Source organism: Bos javanicus, chromosome 11 (genome assembly GCF_032452875.1).
Source record: "Bos javanicus breed banteng chromosome 11, ARS-OSU_banteng_1.0, whole genome shotgun sequence".
Taxonomy (NCBI): domain Eukaryota; kingdom Metazoa; phylum Chordata; class Mammalia; order Artiodactyla; family Bovidae; genus Bos; species Bos javanicus.
The window spans coordinates 1,880,667-1,903,224 of NC_083878.1; the positions used below are offsets into that span (position 1 = coordinate 1,880,667).

The 22,558-nt window shown below is 40.9% G+C and overlaps 1 protein-coding gene across 4 annotated transcripts in view; it reads left to right on the plus strand.

The window, feature by feature from the left end:
- The window catches only part of NPHP1 (nephrocystin 1), a 65,707-nt gene continuing 43,149 nt past the window's right edge, over positions 1-22,558 (plus strand). For 3 of the 4 annotated variants that reach the window (XM_061431459.1, XM_061431461.1, XM_061431460.1), the window contains exons 1-7: positions 1-154; positions 6,219-6,292; positions 10,035-10,095; positions 11,180-11,304; positions 18,428-18,653; positions 18,980-19,081; positions 22,311-22,411. In XM_061431459.1, the coding sequence (XP_061287443.1) occupies positions 86-154; positions 6,219-6,292; positions 10,035-10,095; positions 11,180-11,304; positions 18,428-18,653; positions 18,980-19,081; positions 22,311-22,411 (758 nt within the window). In that variant the 5' untranslated portion in view covers positions 1-85. Of the gene's footprint in view, positions 165-6,218; positions 6,293-10,034; positions 10,096-11,179; positions 11,305-18,427; positions 18,654-18,979; positions 19,082-22,310; positions 22,412-22,558 lie in introns of all 4 variants that reach the window. The other variant, XM_061431462.1, reaches the window with a different exon arrangement.

Below are 22,558 nucleotides of genomic sequence, written 5' to 3' on the forward strand. Positions count from 1 at the left end.
GACGCGTAGTGATGGCGTCACGTCCCGGTGCAGCCGCCATGGTTTCCCTGGCGACTGGTGTACTCTTCGCGCCTAGGCGACGGAGATGCTGGCGAGGCGGCAGCGCGACCCACTCCAGTCCTTGCAGCGCCGCAATCAGGAGCTGAAGCAACAGGTACCGTCTGGTGAGATACCTGGGCTCTGGCGGAGGGCGAGCTCTGGGGCGCACCCTAACTCTGAGAGTCAACCCCAACGCAACCTTTCCAAGTTGTAACCGCCCCCACCCGCAACGTCCCGGGACCAAACCCTGATTCTACCCCCTCACGCTCCCAAACCAACCCCGGGGAGGCTAGAAAATGGGGTGCTCGACTAAGTGCTGTCCTCCTCTCCCTCCACCCCACCTAACAGCTCCATCTGCAACCTAACAACTCTTCTATCCTATCTCACCTCCAAATCTAAACGAATAATAACATTCCAACCATCTCTGCATTCAACATCACTTTCCTCCATTCTCCATGCTTCCTTTCCTTTATCTCTCATTCAGTGGAGGCTCTTGAGTGTTTTTACTTCCCATGAAGCCAAGCCAAATATGCATCAAGGAATAATATATAAGAAAAATAATTCAGTTCAGTTCAGTCGCTCAGTTGTGCCCGACTCTTTGCGACCCCATGAATCGCAGCACGCCAGGCCTCCCTGTCCATCACCAACTCCGGGAGTTCACTCAGACTCACGGCCATCGAGTCAGTGATGCAATCCAGCCATCTCATCCTCTGTCGTCCCCTTCTCCTCTTGACCCCAATCCCTCCCAACATCAGAGTCTTTTCCAATGAGTCAGCTCTTCGCATGAGGTGGCCAAAGTACTGGAGTTTCAGCTTTAGCATTATTCCTTCCAAAGAAATCCCAGGGCTGATCACCTTCAGAATGGACTGGTTGGATCTCCTTGCAGTCCGAGGGACTCTCAAGAGTCTTCTGCAACACCACAGTTCAAAAGCATCAATTCTTCGGCGCTCAGCTTTCTTCATAGACCAACTCTCACATCCATACATGACCACTGGAAAAACCATGGCCTTGACTAGACGGACCTTTGTTGGCAAAGTAGTGTCTCTGCTTTTGAATATGCTATCTAGGTTGGTCATAACTTTCCTTCCAAGGAGTAAGCGTCTTTTAATTTCATGGCTGCAATCACCATCTGCAGTGATTTTGGAGCCCCCCAAAAGAAAGCCTGACACTGTTTCCACTGTTTCCCCATCTATTTCCCATGAAGTGATGGGACCAGATGCCATGATCTTCGTTTTCTGAATGTTGAGTTTTAAGCCAACTTTTTCACTCTCGTCTTTCACTTTCATCAGGAGGCTTTTTAGTTCCTCTTCACTTTCTGCCATAAGGGTGGTGTCATCTGCATACCTGAGGTTATTGATATTTCTCCTGGCAATCTTGATTCAAGCTTGTGCTTCTTCCAGCCCAGCATTTCTCATGATGTACTCTGCATATAAGTTAAATAAGCAGGGTGACAATATACAGCCTTGATGTACTCCTTTTCCTATTTGGAACCAGTCTGTTGTTCCATGTCCAGTTCTAACTGTTGCTTCCTGACCTGAATATAGGTTTCTCAAGAGGCAGGTCAAGTGTCTGGTATTCCCATCTCTTTCAGAATTTTCCACAGTTTGTTGTGATCCACACAGTCAAAGGCTTTGGCATAGTCAATAAAGCAGAAATAGATGTTTTTCTGGAACTCTCTTGCTTTTTCCATGATCCAGCAGATGTTGGCAATTTGATCTCTGGTTCCTCTGCCTTTTCTAAAACCAGCTTGAACATCTGGAAGTTCACGGTTCACATATTGCTGAAGCCTGGCTTGGAGAATTTTGAGCATTACTTTACTAGCGTGTGAGATGAGTGCAGTTGTGCGGTAGTTTGAGCATTCTTTGGCATTGCCTTTCTTTGGGATTGGAATGAAAACTGACCTTTTCCAGTCCTGTGGCCACTGCTGAGTTTTCCAAATTTGCTGGCATATTGAGTACAGCCCTTCACAGCATCATCTTCCAGGATTTGAAATAGCTCAATTGGAATTCCATCACCTCCACTAGCTTTGTTTGTAGTGATGCTTTCTAAGGCCCACTTGACTTCACATTCCAGGATGTCTGGCTCTAGGTAAGTGATCACACCATCGTGATTATCTTGGTCGTGAAGATCAAAGCCTTCCTCAGTGATCAATGCAAAGAAATAGAGGAAAACAACAGAATGGGAACGACTAGAGATCTCTTCAAGAAAATTAGAGATACCAAGGGAACATTTCATGCAAAGATGGGCTCAATAAAGGACAGAAATAGTATGGACCTAACAGAAGCAGAAGATATTAAGAAGAGGTGGCAGGAATACACAGAAGAAAAATATTAAGACCTGACAAATGAGCAAAGGACATGAACTGAAGAAGAAATACTGGTCACATAAACATGAGAAAAGTTGACTTCTAAGATAAGCAATTGCAAAGGAAATAAGATACCACAAACACTTAAAAAATCTTGATGCTCAGTACTGGGGAGGCTGTGATGAAACAGGCACTTTTACTGCCCCAGGGTATAAGGCACAGCATTTCTGGAAAGCACCTTGACAAGATGTAGAAGATATTTATGCTCCTAGGCTGTGTAATTGCATTTCCAGGAGGAAGCACAAGCTGGAATCAAGATTTCTGGGAGAAATATCCATAATCTCAGATATGCAGATGACACCACCCTTATGGCAGACAGTGAAGAACTAAAGAGCCTCTTGATGAAAGTGAAAGAGGAGAGCGAAAAAGTTGGCTTAAAGCTCAACATTCAGAAAACTAAGATCATGGCATCCGGTCCCATCACTTGATGGCAGATAGATGGGGAAACAGTGGAAACAGTGGCTGACTTTATTTTTCTGGGCTCCAAAATCACTGCAGATGGTGACTGCAAGCCATGAAATTAAAAGACGCCTACTCCTTGGAAGGAAAGTTATGACCAACCTGCTGCTGCTGCTGCTAAGTCGATTCAGTCGTGTCCGACTCTGTGCGACCCCATAGACGGCAGCCCATCAGGCTCCCCCGTCCCTGGGATTCTCCAGGCAAGAACACTGACCAACCTAGACAGCATATTAAAAAGCATAGACATTACTTTGCCAACAAAGGTCCATCTAATCAAGGCTATGGTTTTTCCAGTGGTCATGTATGGATGTGAGAGTTGGACTGTGAAGAAGGCTGATCGCAGAAGAATTGATGCTTTTGAACTGTGGTGTTGGAGAAGACTCTTGAGAGTCCCTTGGACTGCAAGGAGATCCAACCAGTCCATCCTAAAGGAGATCAGTCCTGGGTGTTCATTGGAAGGACTGATGTTGAAGCTGAAACTCCAATACTTTGGCCACCTGATGCGAAGAGCTGAGTCATTTAAAAGACCCTGATGCTGGGAAAGATTGAGAGCAGGAGGAGAAGGGGATGACAGAGGATAATACGGTTGGATGGCATCATCGACTCGATGGACATAGGTTTGGGTGGACTCCGGGAGTTGGTGATGGACAGGGAGGCCTGGCGTGCTGCAGTTCATGGGATCGCAAAGAGTCAGACATGACTGAGTGACTGAACTGATCTGTTAATATTACCAAGTATTATTTCCACTAAATAAAATGATTTTATAATCTTTAGCAGACAAAAGATGGAGAAGGCAGTGGCACCCCACTCCAGTACTCTTGCCTGGAAAATCCCATGGAGGGAGGAGCCTGGTAGGCTGCAGTCCATGGGGTCGCTGTGGGTCAGACACGACTGAGCGACTTCACTTTCACTTTTGACTTTCATGCATTGGAGAAGGAAATGGCAACCCACTCCAGTGTTCTTGGCTTGAGAATCCCAGGGACGGGGGAGCGGGGTGGGCTGCCGTCTATGGGGTCGCACAGAGTTGGACACAACTGAAGCAACTTAGCAGCAGCAGCAGCAAAGGATGTACTGAATGCTCATATTTTATCCAGTTTTGGATTTTCATTTAAAAAGTGCAAAAGATTGGGTGGATAAATATTTCTTAAGGAACTCTATTGGAATTATAGTGGTACAACAAAATAGAATACTCTTCTGGTGGAAATAAAAATAAAAGCTGATGAGACACTGACTTAAGCTGAGCTTTGGCCAGATGCTTTGTATTGTATTGAATTTTAAATTTAGTGGGATATTAACAGAACCAGGAAAAGTTGTAGAAGGAAGCCACAACAATTGTTACTGATACAAAGATGAAACAAAACAATCACCAGGGTTATTGAAGCTGGAACCCAGTTGGCTCCTGAGCCTTTTGATACCCTGTGTGTCTGGGAAGGGCTCTGTGATATTGTGGGGTCCTTCTTCCCTGGCCCCATAAAGGATGTGCTGCTGCTCATGCTCAGTTGTGTCTGACTTTTCGGGATCCCATGGACTGTAGCCCACCAGGCTCCTCTGTCCATGGAATTCTCCAGGCAAGAATACTAGAGTGTTTTGCCATTTCCTTCTCCAGAGGATCTTCCCAACCCAGGGATTGAACCCATGTCTCCTACATTGGCAGGCAGATTCTTTACTGTCTGAGCCACCAGGGAAGCCTCCACAGAGGACACGTGAAGCAAAAAATGGCACAGACTTCCACCCTGTTGTCCATGGGACAAGTTACGAAGGACCTGTCTGGGTTATGCCTGTGATGACTGACTGTCACCATGTGTGTAAATGGTGTAAATAACAGATGCAGAATGGCAAGAGTAGAGAATTTTTATTTTTGTCAATCACTTTATCTTTTCCACATCTATAGAACCCAAAAGATGTATGTGCCTCTTTTGTGGGTATGTTGGGAAAGTTACAGGTAGTATTTGGAAATTGCTAAGTCACAGTATAAGATATAAGAATGAGGATAAGAAAGAAAAAAACTTGTGGTTTATTCATACAGGGAGTATTACTCAGCAATAAGAAAGAATAAACTGACGATACACACAGCAGTGTATATGGAAGTATACTTCTGATATGGAAGTATCTCAGAAACATGAAATGATCACACAAAAGAGTACATTCTGGGAACTTTCTGGAGTAATAGTAATTTTCTGTAGGTTGGTAGGGGTTTGGATTACATGTCACTTGCCAGAACTTAGCAAATACAGTCTTAAGATGAAATGTGTATTTCATTGTACGTAAAATTCACACCAAATACTGAAGTCTAGTTAGTGATACCCATGATGTATTGTTTAAGGGAAAACATACTGATGATTGTAATTTTCTTTGTAATATGTAAAAAATTAGATGGGTTGATGAATAGATGGATCAAAAAAGTATAGTAAAATACTAATGGTCGAATCCAGGTGGTGGGTGTATGGATGTTCACTGTATGATTCTTTCAGCTTTACTGTGTGTTTCAAAGTGTTCATTATAAAATATTTGGGGAAAAATTAAAATTTTATGTCCTAAGGTTATATGCGAAGAGGAACTAAAAAGCCTCTTGATGGAAGTGAAAGTGGAGAGTGAAAAAGTTGGCTTAAAGCTCAACATTCAGAAAACAAAGATCATGGCATCCGGTCCCACCACTTCATGGGAAATAGATGGGGAAACAGTGGAAACAGTGTCAGACTTTATTTTTCTGGGCTCCAAAATCACTGCAGATGGTGACTGCAGCCATGAAATTAAAAGACGCTTACTCCTTGGAAGGAAAGTTATGACCAACCTAGATAGCATATTCAAAAGCAGAGACATTACTTTGCCAACAAACGTCCGTCTAGTAAATGCTATGGTTTTTCCTGTGGTCATTTATGGATGTGAGAGTTGGACTGTGAAGAAGGCTGAGCGCTGAAGAATTGATGCTTTTGAACTGTGGTGTTGCAGAAGACTCTTGAGAGTCCCTTGGACTGCAAGGAGATCCAGCCAGTCCATTCTGAAGGCGATCAGCCCTGGGATTTCTTTGGAAGGAATGATGCTAAAGCTGAAACTCCAGTACTTTGGCCACCTCATGCAAAGAGTTGACTCATTGGAAAAGACTCTGATGCTGGGAGGGATTGGGGGCAGGAGGAGAAGGGGACGACAGAGGATGAGATGGCTGGATGGCATCACTGACTCGATGGCTGTGAGTCTGAGTGAACTCCGGGAGTTGGTGATGGACAGGGAGGCCTGGCGTGCTGCGATTCATGGGGTCGCAAAGAGTCGGACACGACTGAGCGACTGAACTGAACTGAACTGAAGGTTATATGGTATTTAACAACGTGATATTTTAGACAGTCTCCATTTATTGTAGGTCGATGGGTTGCTTTTTGAGAGTCGACTGAAAGGAGCTCTAGAAGCAAGTAAAAGGAGAGATATGTACCAAAGGTAAAGTATACTAAGTTATGTAAGCTTTGTAGAGGCTGTACTTAGATTTCAATGAGCAGTATTTATAGCATAGAAATTGAGGCACTATATTTTTTAAATTAATACAATTTCTGAAAAGACAGTAATAATAGGAAATAATATTGAGGTAAAAATGAATGAAATTTTCCAAAAGTATTTTGAAATATTTCTTACAGTTTTCTATGTCAACCAAGCCTAAATGTTGGAATAAGGTTAAATAGAGGATGACAAATGTTAAAAAGAAGTATCTTACATTTATTTTGTACTTTTGTACATACCAGACAGTGTGGTCCGCGTTGTAAAAATTTTTTCTTAATTAACTTTCATAATAACATCTGAAAGTTGCTGAAAGTTAGTGAGCTACTCATTAATATAGATGAGAAAATTAAGGTTTACAGTGATTAATTAATATGTCTAATATTACTCAACTATAAAACATCAAAGTGGGAAGGCAATAAAAATGTTTTAAAGCCAACAAGAAATGCATAATTTATTTATTTATTGAAGTACAGTTGATTCATTAATATGATGTGTTAGTTTCTGGCGTAAGGCAAAGTGATTCAGTTATAAATATATATATATTCTTTTCAACTCTTTTCCGTTATAGTTTATCACAGAGAGTTCCCTGTGCTGCACCATAGGACCTTGTTGTTTATCCATCTGCTATCTAATAGCTTTCATCTGCTAATCCCAAACTCCCAGTCCGCCCTCTCCTCCCCTCCCCGCTCTTGGCAGCCGCCAGTCTGCTGTCTTCGTTTGTAATTCTGCCTCTGTTTCCTAGAGAGGTTTATTTGTGTCATATTTTAGATTTTACACGTAAGTGATACCACATCAGGCAGTGTTTGTCTTTCTCTTTCTGACTTCCCTCAGTTACTGTGATAATCCAGGGCCGTACGTGTTGCTGCAAATGGCCTTCTTTTATTCTTTTGAGCGGCTGAGTCGTATTTCGTTATATTAACACGCGTGTGCCGCACCTGCTGTATGCAGTCACCTTTTAATGGATGTTTAGGTTGTGTCCACGTCTTGGCTGTTGCAGACAGTGCCGCTGTGAGCATGCGGTGTATCTTTCCGAGTTCGAGTTCTCTTCAGATGCATACCCAGGAGTAGGACTGCTGGATCAATAGGCCAGCTCTACTTTAGTTTTTTTGAGGAACCTCCATACTGTTTCCCCCGTGGCTTCACCAATGTATATTCCTACCACAGTGTCGGAGGCTCCGCCTTTGCCCCACAGCCTCTCCCGCGTTTGTTTTCTTACAGACTTTTTGATGATGCCCATTCCGACCCGTGTGAGGTGATACCTCATTGTATTTTTGATTTGCATTTCTCTAGTAATTAGCCATGTTGAGCATCTTTTCACGTGCCTGCGGGCGATCTGTGTGTCGTTTTTGGAGGAATGTCTGCCTATGTCTTCTGCCCAGGTTTTGACTGAGTGGTTGTGGTTTTGTTGCAGTTGTTGTTGTTGAGCTGTGTGAGCTGTGTGTATATTTTGGAAATTAAGCCCTTTTGGTCACATTGTTTGCAAATATTTTCTCCCAGTTCATATGTTATCTTTTCATTTTGTTTATGGTTTCCTTTGCTGTGCAAAAGCTTATAAGTTTGATTGGGTTCCATTTGTTTATTTTTGCTTTTGTTTTCTATTGCCTTGGTGTTATTAGACTGACTTAAGAAAACATTGGTATGGTTTATGTCAGAGAATGTTTTGCCTGTATTCTTTTCTAGGAGTTTTATGGTGTCGTGTCATATTTAAGTCTTTAAGCCATTTTGAGTTTATGTCTGTGTTTGGTGTGAGGGTGAGTTCCAACTTCATTGATTTACATGTGCTGTCCAGCTTTCCCAGCACCACTTGCTGAAGAGACTGTCTTTTCTTCATTGTATATTCTTGCCTTCTTTGTCAAAGGTTAATTGACTTCAGGTGTGTGGGTTTGTGTCTCGGTTCTCTATTCTGTTGCATTGATCTCTGCCTGTTTTTGTGCCGGTACCATGCTGTTTTGATTATTGTAGTTTTGTACTGTTGTCTGAAATCTGGGAGGGCTATGCCTCTATCTTTGTTCTTTTTCCTCAGGGTTGCTTTGGCAATTGTGGTTCTGTATAAATTTTAAGATTATTGGTTCTAGTTCTGTGAAAAATACCATGGGTAATTTGATAGGGATTACATGAAATCTGTAGATTGCTTTGGATAGTATGGCCATTTTAATAATAATAATCCTTCCAATTCAAGAACCTGGAATTTCCAGGTGGCTCAGTGGTAAAGAATCCACCTGCCAGTGCAGGAGTCACAGGAGACACAGATTCCATCCTTGGGTCAGGAAGGTCCCCTGGAAGAAGAAATGGCAACCCACTCCGGTGTTTTTGCTGAAAAAATCTCATGGGTCCTGGCAGGCTACAGTCCATGGGGTTGCAAAGAGTTGGGCGTAACTGAGCAGCCAAGCGTGCACACACTCCAAGAACATGGATCATCTTCCCATTTCTCTGAATTATCTTTAGTTTCCTTTATCATTGTTTTATAGTTCTCGGCATATGTCTTTCACCTCCTTAGTCATTTATTCCTAAGTATTTTATTTTTTTAATTTTATTGAAGTATAGTTGATTTACACTGTTGTGTTCATTTCTTCTCACAGCAGAGTGACTCAGTGTCACATACGCACACACACACACACTCTTTTTCACATTCTTTTCTGTTACAGTCTGCCACCAGGCATTGACTGCAGTTCTCTGTGCTGTACAGTAGAACCTTATTGTTCATCTATCCTATGTATAATAGTTTGCCAAACCCCCAGTCCTTCCCTCCCCTCATCCCTTGTCAGCCACAAGTCTGTTTTCTATATCTGTGAGTCTGTTTCTGTATCATAGATATGTTGACTTGTATTGTAGATTACACAGAGTATTTTATTTTATTTTTTGATGCAATTTTTAAAGGAATTATTATTTTTACTTTCTGATATTTCATTTTTAGGATAAAGAAATGCAACCAATTTCTGCCTGTGAATCTTGTATCCTGCTACCTTGCTGAATTTATCAGTTATAGTAGTTTTTGTGTGGAGTCTTTAGGGTTTTCTATATATAGTATCATGTAATTTGCATACTCTTCTCTTCCAAGTTGAATACCTTTTATTTCTTTTTATTACCTGATTGCTATGACTAGGACTTCCAGTACTATGTTGGAGTGGTGAGAGTGGGCATCCTTGTCTTGTTCCAGATTTTAGCAGGATGGCTTTCAGCTTTTCAGCGTTGAGTATTATATTGGCTATGGGTTTGTCATAAGTAGCTTTTATTATGTTGAGATGTGTTCCCTCTACACCTGCTTTGGTAAACCTTTTTATAATGAATGGATGTTGAATTTTATCAAATGCTTTTTCTGCATTTGTTGAGATGATCACATAGTTTTTGTCTCTTCTTTCTTTGATGAGGCGTATCATATTGTCTTCTGGGCTGAATTGTGGGTTTATGGAATTTTAGAGCTATGGAAGCAGTTAAAAGTCCAGTGCTTTCCTTGTTTTAGAATTAGGAGACTGAAGCCCAGAGTCACTTGTCTTCTGAGTTTTGATTATCTGAGGATCATCCAAGCTAATGAGTGGAAAGACACTTACATATGAGTTTTTAAACATCATTCATACAATAGAAATTTCCTTGCCTGCTTAAAGATTGAACATATGATTTTATAAAATAGCTTTTTTGGTTATGACAATTAAAAAATCAACATTTTTCTTTCTTTTTGAAAATTTAGATGTATCCAGTTAAAACAGGCAATAGATGAAAATAAAAATGCTCTTCAAAAATTAAAAAAAGTAAGTATTATAGTTGATCACATTATTTTTTTAAAAAATATCTGTTTTTACCTGAATATTTTATTACGTGGGAGTTCCTACCCCTAGAGTGGGTAGGTTCCTGGGTTCATATAAGTGTTGAAGTGTGAACCAGGGCCCCAAATACTGATAAAAGTTCAGCTGTGATGAACTCACCCAGCACTGAGGACTCAGAAGAACTTGGAAGAAGCTCTTTTTATTATTGCGTTGTGTAAGTTTTATGTTTTACAGTTTAAATTTGTTTTCATTTTAATCACACTGTGGGGAAGTAGATTATCTGGCCCAGAGGGTACGAGGTAGAGAAGCTTCCTGAATCACAGCAGCTGTTCTGAGATCGGTGACTCTGCAGAAATGGGGGGAACTAGAAATTTCTCTTGGCAATTCCATCAGGATCTCCTCTTTTAATATGAGCCTGAACTTGAGCAAAGTGTTCAGGGCCAGAGACTCAGAGAACATGTAGGGTGGGAGGCGTGTAGAGGTGGTCGCCCTGCCAGTGTGTGAGTCTCCTCTACTCAGACAGCACTTAGGGTGGAAGCTGCGCAGGAGTCGTCGCCTTGCCTGTGAGTGAGTCTCCTTTACTGCATTGGAGACAGGTGGTTTCTAAGCATCTCTTCCGAATTTCTCCAGTGATGAAACACTGTAATTCAGGAGACTGACTGACCCTAAATTGGAAAACCTAACTACTGGGGCTTGCAAAGGTGAAGCAGTTTTCCCAGTGTCTCACTGCCAGGAGGCGACTGAGCCTGGACTTGGCACCTGTCCTTTTAACTCCAAAGCCAGTCCTCCGTCTGGAACTGTCCCTTACTGGCTGTAGAGGGTCTGCAATACCTAGCAACAAAACAAAACAAAAATAATTGGAGGCCTAACTTTATTATGCCATTTGATTCACGTTCCAGCATAATCTACATTTCTTTTAAACTTATTTATCTAAGGTAGGCATAGTCTCATATTGATATTTGCTTTGTCTTATATCACTTATTGGAGTTTTTTTTTTCTATTACAATAAGTGTAATAAAAACGGAATTTTTTTTTTTTTTTAGTGAAGTAGACTTATATTCTCTCATAGGCTGATGAACCTGCACCTGTGGGCAATTATTATCAGAAGAAAGAAGAGGAGCACAATCTTTTGGATAAGCTTACCCACCAACTGCAGGAGCTTGCTGTGTCCATAAGCAGAGAAAATGTCACTGAGTATGCTCCCTTCCTTTCTTTCTTCCTTTCAAATATTATATCACCAACAGTTTAAATGTTTTATTCTATTAAGTTGCATATAGATAAAACTGTAACAGTATCATCTGTCAACAGTTACTTATTGTATATAGAAGAAAGTGTGAACTTCCAGGAGAGGTGTAAAGCAGTAGAAGCCATAATCTCTCAGGTAATTCATAAGCTAGTTGGGGGAGCAAAACAGAGATGTGAAAAGCTCAATAAACAGACGTTAGAAAGTAAGGGTCATGCCTTTAATGTCAGGGTTGATGTGTAAAAACAGAATTATCTGAATTATCTATTTGCTTATTTCTTCCTTTTATAAATATTCTTTTAAAAATGGAAGCAGAAACATGCATTCTTTTCCTGATGGAGTGGATGTTAGTAATAGGCTTTGTAAAGTGGAAAGAAAACTTGACGGTGTAAACAAACTCAATTCATAGGGAGATAAAAAGGGAAAAGTCAACTATTTAGACTCTTCAAATGCTGTTCCCATACTTTTACACTATATTCTGGGGAAAAAAACACTAAAGAATATATTATTAGAAGGTTTCTAGAATTTCCATTGATTTCCAGTACTGAGAATGACTAAGTGGCTGGCATTGGACTTAACCTTCCTACCAAAAAAATGCTGCGGAATCTGGACAAAATGTACAAAATGGCTGTCTGAACTCACTGATCATCCGCTGAGCAGGGCTGATATCCTTAATACAGGGAGACATAAGAGGTGACTCCTGTATTCACCCAGACCCTCTCCCTGGCGATAGTTTATGGGCTGTGTGTGATGCAGGAAGGTAGATCCCAGACAGGGAGCAGCAGTCTCTCTGGGCTCCAGAGATCAAATTCTGGAGTTGCTGGGACCTTGTGATCCAGTGGTTAAGACTTTACCTTCCAATGCAGGGAGCTGAGATCCCACATGCCTTGGGGCAAAAACCCCAAAACATAAAACATAAACAGTATTGTAACAGTTTCAATAAAGACTTTAAAAATGATCCACATAAACAAAGAAAAGGTCTTAAAAGTTCTGGAGTTGCTGAGACTCCTGGGACATGTAGGGAGAGGGAAAAGACTTGCAGCGAGACAACTCCAGAAGTCTGAGGGGGCTCCTGGGCTACACAGAGCTTGAATCCAGAAGGCCTGGCAGAAAGCACCTGCTGGGAGACTGAGAGCTTAAAAGATTCTGGAGGTCACAGAATCCTGGAAAAATGTTGGGGTTTATACCCAGCTAGTGTTCTTGCCTGGAGAATCCCAGGGACGGGGGAGCCTGGTGGGCTGCCGTGTATGGGGTCGCACAGAGTCGGACACGACTGAAGTGACTTAGCAGCAGCAGAGTAGAGAGACCTTGGTGAATGCTTCATGCATCTGGCTAGAGAGCACGTAAGACCCATGTGTAGGAGTAAGGAGTACAGAGTACACCCTAATATTCAAAAGTGTGATCTTGGAATACAGACAAAACTGAAGGAAATCTTTCCCAACAAAACCTAAAACCAGACCTTAATAGGAAAAAGATAACAGGACAAAATTCACTACTCATTAAAGGATGACAACATAGTTCAGAGTCTCTAAATATATGGTCCACAATGTGCAGTAATTATTAAAAATAATAACTAGAGATGCAAAAAAAGTACGGGAAAATAAATAATAGATAATTAAGCAGTGACAGTCAATAAAAACAGACCCAGATCCGAACTAGGTAGTGTAGAGTAATCTGACTGGGATTTTTAAACAATATGATTAATATGTTAAAGAAAATAGAAGAAAAGATGGATGAAATGGGGGAAAAAAAAGAATATTTTAAGAGAATTCAAGTGTAGAAAATAATCAAATGAACATTCTACAACTGTAAAATATAATACCTGATAGAATAATGGCTGAGAGCTTTCTGATTCAATATATAGCTTCAAAAAGGTAGAAAATGTCTTATAATAAAGAGAAAAAATAATCAGTGGAAACCTAGGTGACCCAGATGTGAAAATTAGCACATCAGAACTATCAAAGAACTATGTTCAGTGTGTTAAGGAATTTGTTGGAGAGATAGGCAGATTGGTTGATGAGAGAGGATCTTAAGGAGAGAAATGAAAACTAATACAGACCAACATGGAAACTCTGAACCTAAAAAACACAGTATATAATTTTTTTTTAACTTGGTGGTTTGACAGATAGCTAGATACAGTAGAGGAAAAGATTAGCAAACCCAAACACTGAGCAATGAAAAACTCTCAAACTCGTGCACAAAAAGGAAAAAAGAATGGGAAGAACGGAACACAGGAATGGTTAAGGACATGGCCAAAAGCTGCAACCCATGTGCAGCTGAAGTCCCAGAAGGCGCGGGGAGAGAGGATGGGGCACAGGAAATCTGTAAATAAAATTTTAGTTGAGAATTTTTTTTAAATTATTGATTCAGTGATCCAAGAACCTCAGACAACCCCAAACAATAAATATATAGAAAGTACACATAGGTGTGTCAGTGAAACTGCTGAAAAGTAAACATAATGGAAAATCATAAAAGCAGCCAGGGAAATAAACATGTACAGGCAAACAATTCAAATTAAAGTTGACATCTTGTGAGAAAAAAATACAGGTCAGAGGATAATGCAGGGATATCATAAAAGAATTGAAAGGAAAAAAAAAATCTGTCAACCCAGAATTCTGTGTAGAGCAAAAATATCTTTTAGAAATTAAAGTGGAATGAAGACATTTTCAGACAAACAAAAGCTGAGGAAATCTGTCAGACAAGAACTGAGGAGTTTGCTATAGGAATTCCTTCAGGCTAGAAGGAAATAATCCCACGTGAAAACTTGGATCGGCAAAAAGGGGTGAGAAGCCCTGCTATGTGGGTAAACAGAAAAGACTATTTTTCTTCTCTAAATGTCTTTTTAAAAAACACTTGATTTGTAAAGCAAAATGTAAATTTGAGAATTGATAATACACAGTCAGTTTTCATTATTTGCAGTAGTTATGCCCCACAAAATTGCTGCAGACCCTGAATAGTGAATAGCTGCTAGGAGAAGCTAGATTCCTGTGAAGCAGTGAACAAAATGTTTTTTGTCAACTGAGTAATATATGTCCTTGTTTTTTGTGTGTTTCGGTGTAAAGATACCTTATTTAATATGTATTATTGATTCATTAATATTGAACTCAGCCAACAGCCCTGTAATTTATGCCTGAAGAAATCTAATAATAACACACTAATTTTCTCCATTAGGCACATCACAGCTTTTTTCTGCTTGGGACCACTACATAGCATTTCAGCACTGTGTTTGGGGGCCATTTAAGATAGCATAAATGCGTTGCAAGTAAAAGATTGGAAAAAGATATTCCATGCTTACCCTAACCAAAACAAAGGTGACGCAGGTACAGTAATATCAGGTGAAATAGACTTTAAGGTCAAAACTAATTTAATAGATTAAGACATTTTATAGTAATAAAAGGACCGATTCACTAGGAAGAAATTACCCTTAATGTGTAGGTTCCTAATAGCTGCTTTACAACATAGAAAGCAAAAATTGCCAGCACTACAGGGAAGCTGACAATATAATCCACAAACCTTAACCCCCTAATTAAAAATGTATTTGTAGAACACTGTATCCCACTAGGTAATACATGTCTCTTCCAAGTGCACATACAACATTAACCAAAATGAATCATAATGGACCATAAAGCAATTGTCAACAAATGTCAAAGGATTGAAATCATGCAGCAATTTTGGTGACTTGGAATTACATTAAAACTCAATGACAATCCAAAACTAATACAATGGTGAATGTCAATTATATCTCAGTTAAAGGAAAAAAAACTCAAATGACAGAGAAATAAATAAAAATCTCCAAATGTTTGCAAATTAAATCACATACTTCTGGGACTTCCCTCGTAGCTCAGTGGTTAAGAATCTGCCGTGCAACACAGGGGATGTGGGATTAATTCCTGGTCAGGGAACTAAGGTTTCATATGTAACTACTGAGCTCCAGAGCCCATGTGCCTCAACAAAAGGTCCTGTGTAGCATGACAAAGTATTCCATGTGCCTAAACTAAGACCCAGTACAGCCAAATAAATAGATAATTTAAAAAGAATCACATACTTCTATATAACCTAAAGATCAAAAAAAATATTACAGTGGACAGCTAAATATTTTGAATGATAATCAAAATGCAGTTGTGGGCTGCCGCTAGAGCAGTGCTTAGAGGGGAATTCATGGCTCTCAGTGCAACAGTTAGAAAAAAAGAAAAGTTGAAAATCATCTACTAAAGTTTCCAACTGAAGAAGCCAGAAAAAGAACAGCAAATGAAACCCAAGGAAAATAGAAATAAGGAAATACTAAAAATAAGAGAGAAAACTGGATAATAAACTGACATATAGTAGATAAAATCAATAAGTGAAAAGTTAGTTCTTTAGAAAAAGTAATTAAATGAGTAAATCCCTAGCAAGACTGATCAAGAAAAGAGAAAGAGGGAAAACACTAGCAAAAAACAAGGATGAAAACTAACCACTCAGAGCCGACAGAAATTTGAAAGATACTGTGAAGATGCTATGAAAAACTTTATGCCGATAAATTTGAAAATACAGATGAAATAAGTTCCTTGAAAAATAAAATATACTCAAATTGACAGAAGATGAATAGAAAATCTTAATAATCCTACCGAAATGTCTACTAAAGAAGTTGAATGTATAATTAAAACCCTTTCCACAGAATAAATCCTCAGGTTGTTTCACTGACACAAACTTCTGCAATGATTGAGTAAGACGTAGCACAAGTATTATGAAATCTTTCCAGAGACTAGAAAAAGAAACATTTCCAAATCATTTTATGAGCGTTATGAAAAGTGAAAGTGTCAGTCGCTCAGTTGTGTCCAACTCTTTGTGACCCCTTGGACAGTAGCCCGTCAGGCTTCTCTGTCCATGGGATTTCCCAGGCAAGAATACTGGAGTGGGTAGCTATTCCCTTCTCCAGAAGATCTTCCTGACCCGGGGATCGAATCTGGGTCTCCCGCATCACAGGCAGATTTTTTACCATCTGAGCCACCAGGGAAGCTCAACATCAAGACATGATAAAAATATTATAAACAGAAAGCCATATGAACAAATGCACAAACTCAATATAAAGTGTTAGCAAATAAAACCCAGGGCACATAAAAATGACAATACATCATGACTAAAAGTGAAAGAAAAGTCGCTCAGGCATGTCCGACTCTCTGCGACCCCGTGGACTGTAGCCCACCAGGCTCCTCTGTCCATGGGACTCTCCAGGCAAGAATACTGGAGTGGGGTGCCATTTCCTTCTCCAGGGGATCTTCCCGACCCAGGGATTGAACCCTGGTCTCCCGCATTGCAGGCAGACGCTTTAACCTCTGAGCCACCAGGGAAGCCCACATCACGACTAAGTGGGATTCATTCTAGAATGCAAGGTTAATTCAGTGTTTACTTTTACTCATTTGGCTGTGTCGGGGCTTATTACAGCACTCAGGGAGCTCTGATCTTCCCTGTGGTGTGCTCTTAGTGCAGCATGTGATATCTATTAATAGTTCCCCCAACTGGGATCAAACCTCAGCACCCTGCATTGGGAACATCAGGCAAGTCCCTGCAAGATTAGATTAACATTGAAAAAATCAGTAATTGAAATTTACTGTATTAGCATAATAAAAAAGAGTCATTTGGCTAGTTTTATGGTTAGCACTGTCTATTTGCTTCAAAGTATTGTTAGTCACTCTCCTGTCCATTGTGTCCGTCTTGTCCAGACTCTTTGAGACCCCACGAACTGTATCCCACCAGGCTTCTCTGTCCATGGAATTCTCCAGGCAAGAATACTGGAGTGGTTGCCATGCCCTCCTCCAAGGGATCTTCCTGACCCAGGGATTGAACCCAAGTCTCCTATGTCTCCTGTACTGGCAAGCGGGTGGGTTCTTTACCACTGGTGCCACCTGGGAAACCCTGTCCTTTTCTACTTCGCCCAAAACTCTGTCTCCAGGATTCCGTTTGGCACGGATACACAGAGAAGCTGAGCTTCAGGCTTCCTTAGTTTATACTATTTCATGCCTCACTTTTAATAACCATCTTTGTGTTTAGCCTTTCTTTCAGTCTCCATGGAGCATGATCATCTTTCTCAGAGCAGGTCAGATCACACCCTTCCCTGCCTTCATTTTTAGGGAGCACCTTCAAGATAAAGCTCACATGGGCTGCATTTTGCTCATCTCTTTTCCACCTCATCTCTTGCTCATTTCTCCCAGACCTCTTCCTACCATTCATGAGCTACCTGAGGTTCCCTCTTTTCCAGCCTTCTTCCTCTACTCTTTTCCCTACCTCTTTACCCACCCCGCCTTTACCTGATTAATTTCAGCTCATCCATCAAGTCCTAATTCTGAGCCTTTCCTGATCTCCACCCGTGCAGTCTTGGTTGGGTGCCCATCTTGTGTATTTCCTTAGCACGCTGTGTTTACCTCTACTGCAGTATCTGTTGAACTATCTTGTAAGTATCCATCTGCTAGATTGCCTCATTGTTCTCCTGGAGGACAGAGGATTGTCTGATTTACCTTTGTTTCTACTGTGTCTGACATGGAAACTGACAGGTGACGTCATGAGTATCATCACTGCCAACTTTTGTTGAGAACTTGCTGTGGTCAGACACTGTTGTAAACACTTGGCAAGTCTGTAACTCCTCTAGTCTTCATGAGGACCTTATGAAGCAGGTTCTGTTATTATCTCTACTTCACCAATGAGAAATGGAGAATCTAAAAGAAATGTACCTAAGACCAATCAGCGAAGAGGAGACAGAACCAGAACTTCATCTCAGAATCCATGCTCTAACCACTGTGCAATAACGCTCAAGCAGCATTTGCTGAATGGATGAATCCAGGACTTAAATTCAAGTCTCCTGGCCTCAAGACCAGCACTTGCTCCACCATGTCAATACATTCCTCAGATATTTTAACTCCTTCATTACTCTCAGGTCACGTATTCTTCGCTAGATGGTAAAACTGTTAGTTGTACTTGCCCTTTATTTATTTTTTTAATTTGCCTGTTATAGATATGGGCCAGTTCTGCTGTATGTAGAAGTTATACCTGATCTGTTCTTCTGCGTTACTTCTAGTGATCCTCATCAATTATTTTCTGCAGAACTGGGGCACTTACTGAAAGAGAGGAAGAGGAGAACTCTGCTGAAGAAGATGAGGAAGAAGACGACGACGAAGAAGAAAGTGAAGAAAGTGGGGGTGAGGACGAAGAAACAGAAGAGGAAGAGGAAGAGAAACAGGAAGGTGAATCTCAGCCAGAGGCCACGAGTGGAGAATACATTGCTCTTGGAGATTTTACGGCTCAGCAAGTGGGAGACCTGACATTTAAAGTAAGCAGAAACAAACCGGAAGCAAACCTAAGGATAAATTTGCATACCTAACAGAGCAAGAAGGCTACCTGTACATCTGGATTACAGAGTCCTGATACTCACTTTTTAAAGACTCAGTCTGTTTAAATAAAATAGGTGATAATTACCATTTACAAGCAGTAGTCGTAAAATTCTGTTATCAAAGTTACCTGCTAGTAAAATGGTAAGGAGAAAAAAAAGAGTAGATGTTCCTCTGGTTTTGAAAATACAAATAGTTTTAATGTTGATAATTCTGAGCTTAGGGGTAAATTCTAATTAAAACATTTTTACTTTTATTTTGCCTTAAGAAAGGGGAAATTCTCTGTATAATCAAAAAAAACTCTGATGGTTGGTGGATGGCTAAGAACGCCAAAGGAAACGAAGGCCTTATTCCTAAAACCTACTTGGAGGTTAGTCTTTTTTGTTTATTCTTTCCTTTTTCTCCTTTAAGACTTTTTTTTTTCATTTATAACAAAACACTAAGTTGTATTCTTTGATCAATTGGCTAGTAAATGACTTAAGATATAGAATTTGCTTCAATTTTAGAGGAGTAGAGCATGAGAAAAATTTGGGGCTTCCCTGGTGGCTCAGTGGTAAAAGAATCTGCCTGCCAATGCAGAAGACACGGGTTTGATCCTTGGGTTGGGAAGATTCCTTAAAGAAGGAAATGGCAACTCACTCCAGTGTCCTTGCCTGGGAAACCCCATGGACAGAGGAGCCTGGCGGGCTACAGTCCATGGGGTCACCAAGAGTCGGACACGACTTAGTGACTAAACAGTGATTATAGTGTTCTGCTCTCATGCAGGTGAGCTCTAGAATGTCGTCGCACGGTGAAGATGCTCTGTGGGTTCGTGTTGATCATAAAAATGAATAGACATTTACTTTTTGTTGTGAAAGAAAACCGCAGTTAACTTTGTCTTACCTTCCACAAATACATGATCCTTTACTAAGACGTGAACATAGTATATAAGCATGTTGATTGCCCAGTTCTTTCATATTTCATAATATGGCATGGTCATTTGCTGTCCAGTAAATATAGATCAGTGCTGTTCAGTAGAAGTATAATGCAAACCACAAATGTAATTTAAAATTTTCTAGTAACCACGCTGAGACATCTTGTTTTTCCTCATACCACTTCTGACACTAGCTGTGTGAGGGTTTTTTTTGACACCAAATACATGTTGTTTTTCACACTGTTTCTTTGAAGCCAACCAGGTGTCCAACAGTGCAGTTCAATTCTAGCACTAACTCCTGGACTTAGCATAGACCCCACAAGATAAGGGTGCAGTCCTGCAAGACTGCCCCACTTTGGGGACTTCCCTCGTGGTCCAGTGGTTAAGAGTCAGCCTACCAATGTAGGGGATGCAGGTTCAAGCTAAGCCTCAACTTATATTTAAGTTATATATAACTTATATGTAAAGTATACCACAACTACTTAACCCACACTCATGAACCTGAAAACCGAACTTACTGAGTGTCCGTACTCTGCAACGAGAGAACCCACCAGTGAGGAGCCCACACACTGCAAGTAGAGATTAACCCCCGCTCACAATGAAGATACAGCACAGCCAAAATTCAGTCAATCAATGAATCAAGCAGTAAATAAAATTTAAAAAGCAATTTTAAAATTGCTTGGACAGAGGAGCCTGGCAGGCTCCTTCATGAGGTCGCAAAGAGTTAGACGCAACTGAGCAAAGCAGCAGCAGCAATCCATACCTAGAAGTGACATTCATGGGAGCTTGGGTTAACTTCCATTATGAGCTAAAGATCTCTGAAATCGTGGCCCAAATAAGGTAGACGCACATTTCTCTTGCGTGTGGAGAAAGTGTGGAGATGGGCAGTCAAGGCATGGCAAGGCCCTACCTCATATTTTACTTGGGGCTTCCCTGGTGGCCTAGTGGTAAAGAATCCCCCTGCCAATGCAGGAGACACAGGTTCGATCCCTGGGTCGGGAAGACTCCCTGGAGAAGGAAATGGCCACTCACTCTGTCCCTGGTATTTTCTTACCTGGAAAATCCCATGGACAGAGGAGCTGGGTGGGCTACAGTCCATAGCGTAGCAAAACACTCTGACATGACAGCGATTAAATAACAGCAAAAGCAACATTTTACTCTGTGGTTAGGTGCCGTCAGCTCTCCCTAGGGTTGCCATCTCTAGGTGCCGTCAGCTCTCCCTAGGGTTGCCATCTCTAGGTGCCGTCAGCTCTCCCTAGGGTTGCCATCTCTAGGTGCCGTCAGCTCTCCCTAGGGTTGCCATCTCTAGGTGCCGTCAGCTCTCCCTAGGGTTGCCATCTCTAGGTGCCGTCAGCTCTCCCTAGGGTTGTCATCTCTAGGTTGGCAGCTATGTCTTTTAACAATTCCAAGCAGAGAGAGAAGAAAAGTGAGGAAGAAGTCGAAAGGCAAGAGCTGCAGTCTTGTAAGAAGGTTTCCTGGAAGTTACACAAAAAGCTTCCAATTATATCTCCTGGACCAGCATTCAGTTTCTTGACAACACCTAGCTGTGAGGAGGGCTTGGAAAATGTAGTTTTCTTAGGTTGCGTGCGTGCTCAGTTATGTCCGAATCTTTGCAACTCCATGGACTGTAACCTATCAAGCTCCCCATCTGTGGGCTTTCCCAAGGCAAGGATACTGGAGTGGGTTGCCATTTCCTTCTCCAAGGGATCTTGCCTACCCAGGGATCGAACCCACGTCTCCCCTGCATTGGCAGGAGGATTCTTTACCACTGAGCCACCTGGGAAGCCCCTTTTAGCTTGATTCATTGCTATAATCAGGGACTCTTGGAAAAGAAGAACCTGCGTTGTGATCAGTTTGCACACAACCTTGTCCCATTATTCCCCTTAAATAAATTCCTAGATGCTCATTGCTGCTGAAAGGCACGAGCCTTGGTATTTTGGTCGAGTTTGCCATTTTGCAAATTAGGAGAGTTATTCTTACTTGGACTCCCGTGCCCAGCAGCTGAGAATGTTTGTCTGTCTGCACACTTGCCACTGATGGTTGGCACCAGTCTTTTGCCAAAGTGATGACCAAAAAAAGAGGGGCTCGTTGTTTTTTGCTTGCATTTATTATATTACTAGTGAGGTTGAGTGTCATTTCATTTGCTTTATTTATTTCTATTTCTATTTATTCTTTGAAAATTGCCTTTTTAATTCATTTTTCAAAGGGGTTTTTGAAAATTGTATTGCTATGGAAGAGTTTTTGTATTATCTTAATAATAAGGATATTAAGCCTTGGAAACTTGAGGCAGATGTTGTCTTTGTTGACTTTCAACCAGATTTACTTTTAGGTAGTTAAATCTGTCCGTGTTCCATTTATGAGTTTTGGTTTTGCTATCATGAGTGGAAAGGATTGCCCCATCTCAAGATTATTTTCTTCTAACACTTCCGTAGTTCTTTTATTTATGTCTTTTCTTCTTTTTCTACATTTGAGTCAGTTCCATCTGGCACTCATGTTGATTAAACTTGTTCTCTACCTTTATCCTCGTACTTTTTTTGAATAATGACATCGTTATTTGAGCTTTTATCCACTGATTTTTGACATGTCTGTCATATACTAAACCCCTACCTACACTCACATCTTTCTGAAAGTACATTTATTGGTTGATTTTCCCATTAGGTAAAAGGCACTTCATATTATTTTTCAGCCCTATAATAAAGAAGGAGGTCAAGAATCCGGTGAAGAAGGCAGTGAAGAAGATACAGAGGTAGGGGATGGAACAGTGGACGGAGCCGAAGTCAAGCAAAGGTAAGTTGGTGCGAGGGGACCTAAAAGTAGGTTCAGGAAATGTTGTATTTGTTCATCTTTACTGTTATAAATACTGGAAGAATTTCTTGAAATGGAGACAACTTATAGTCTGGGGGCTTTTCTCATCACCATCTGCTTAAAGGTCAT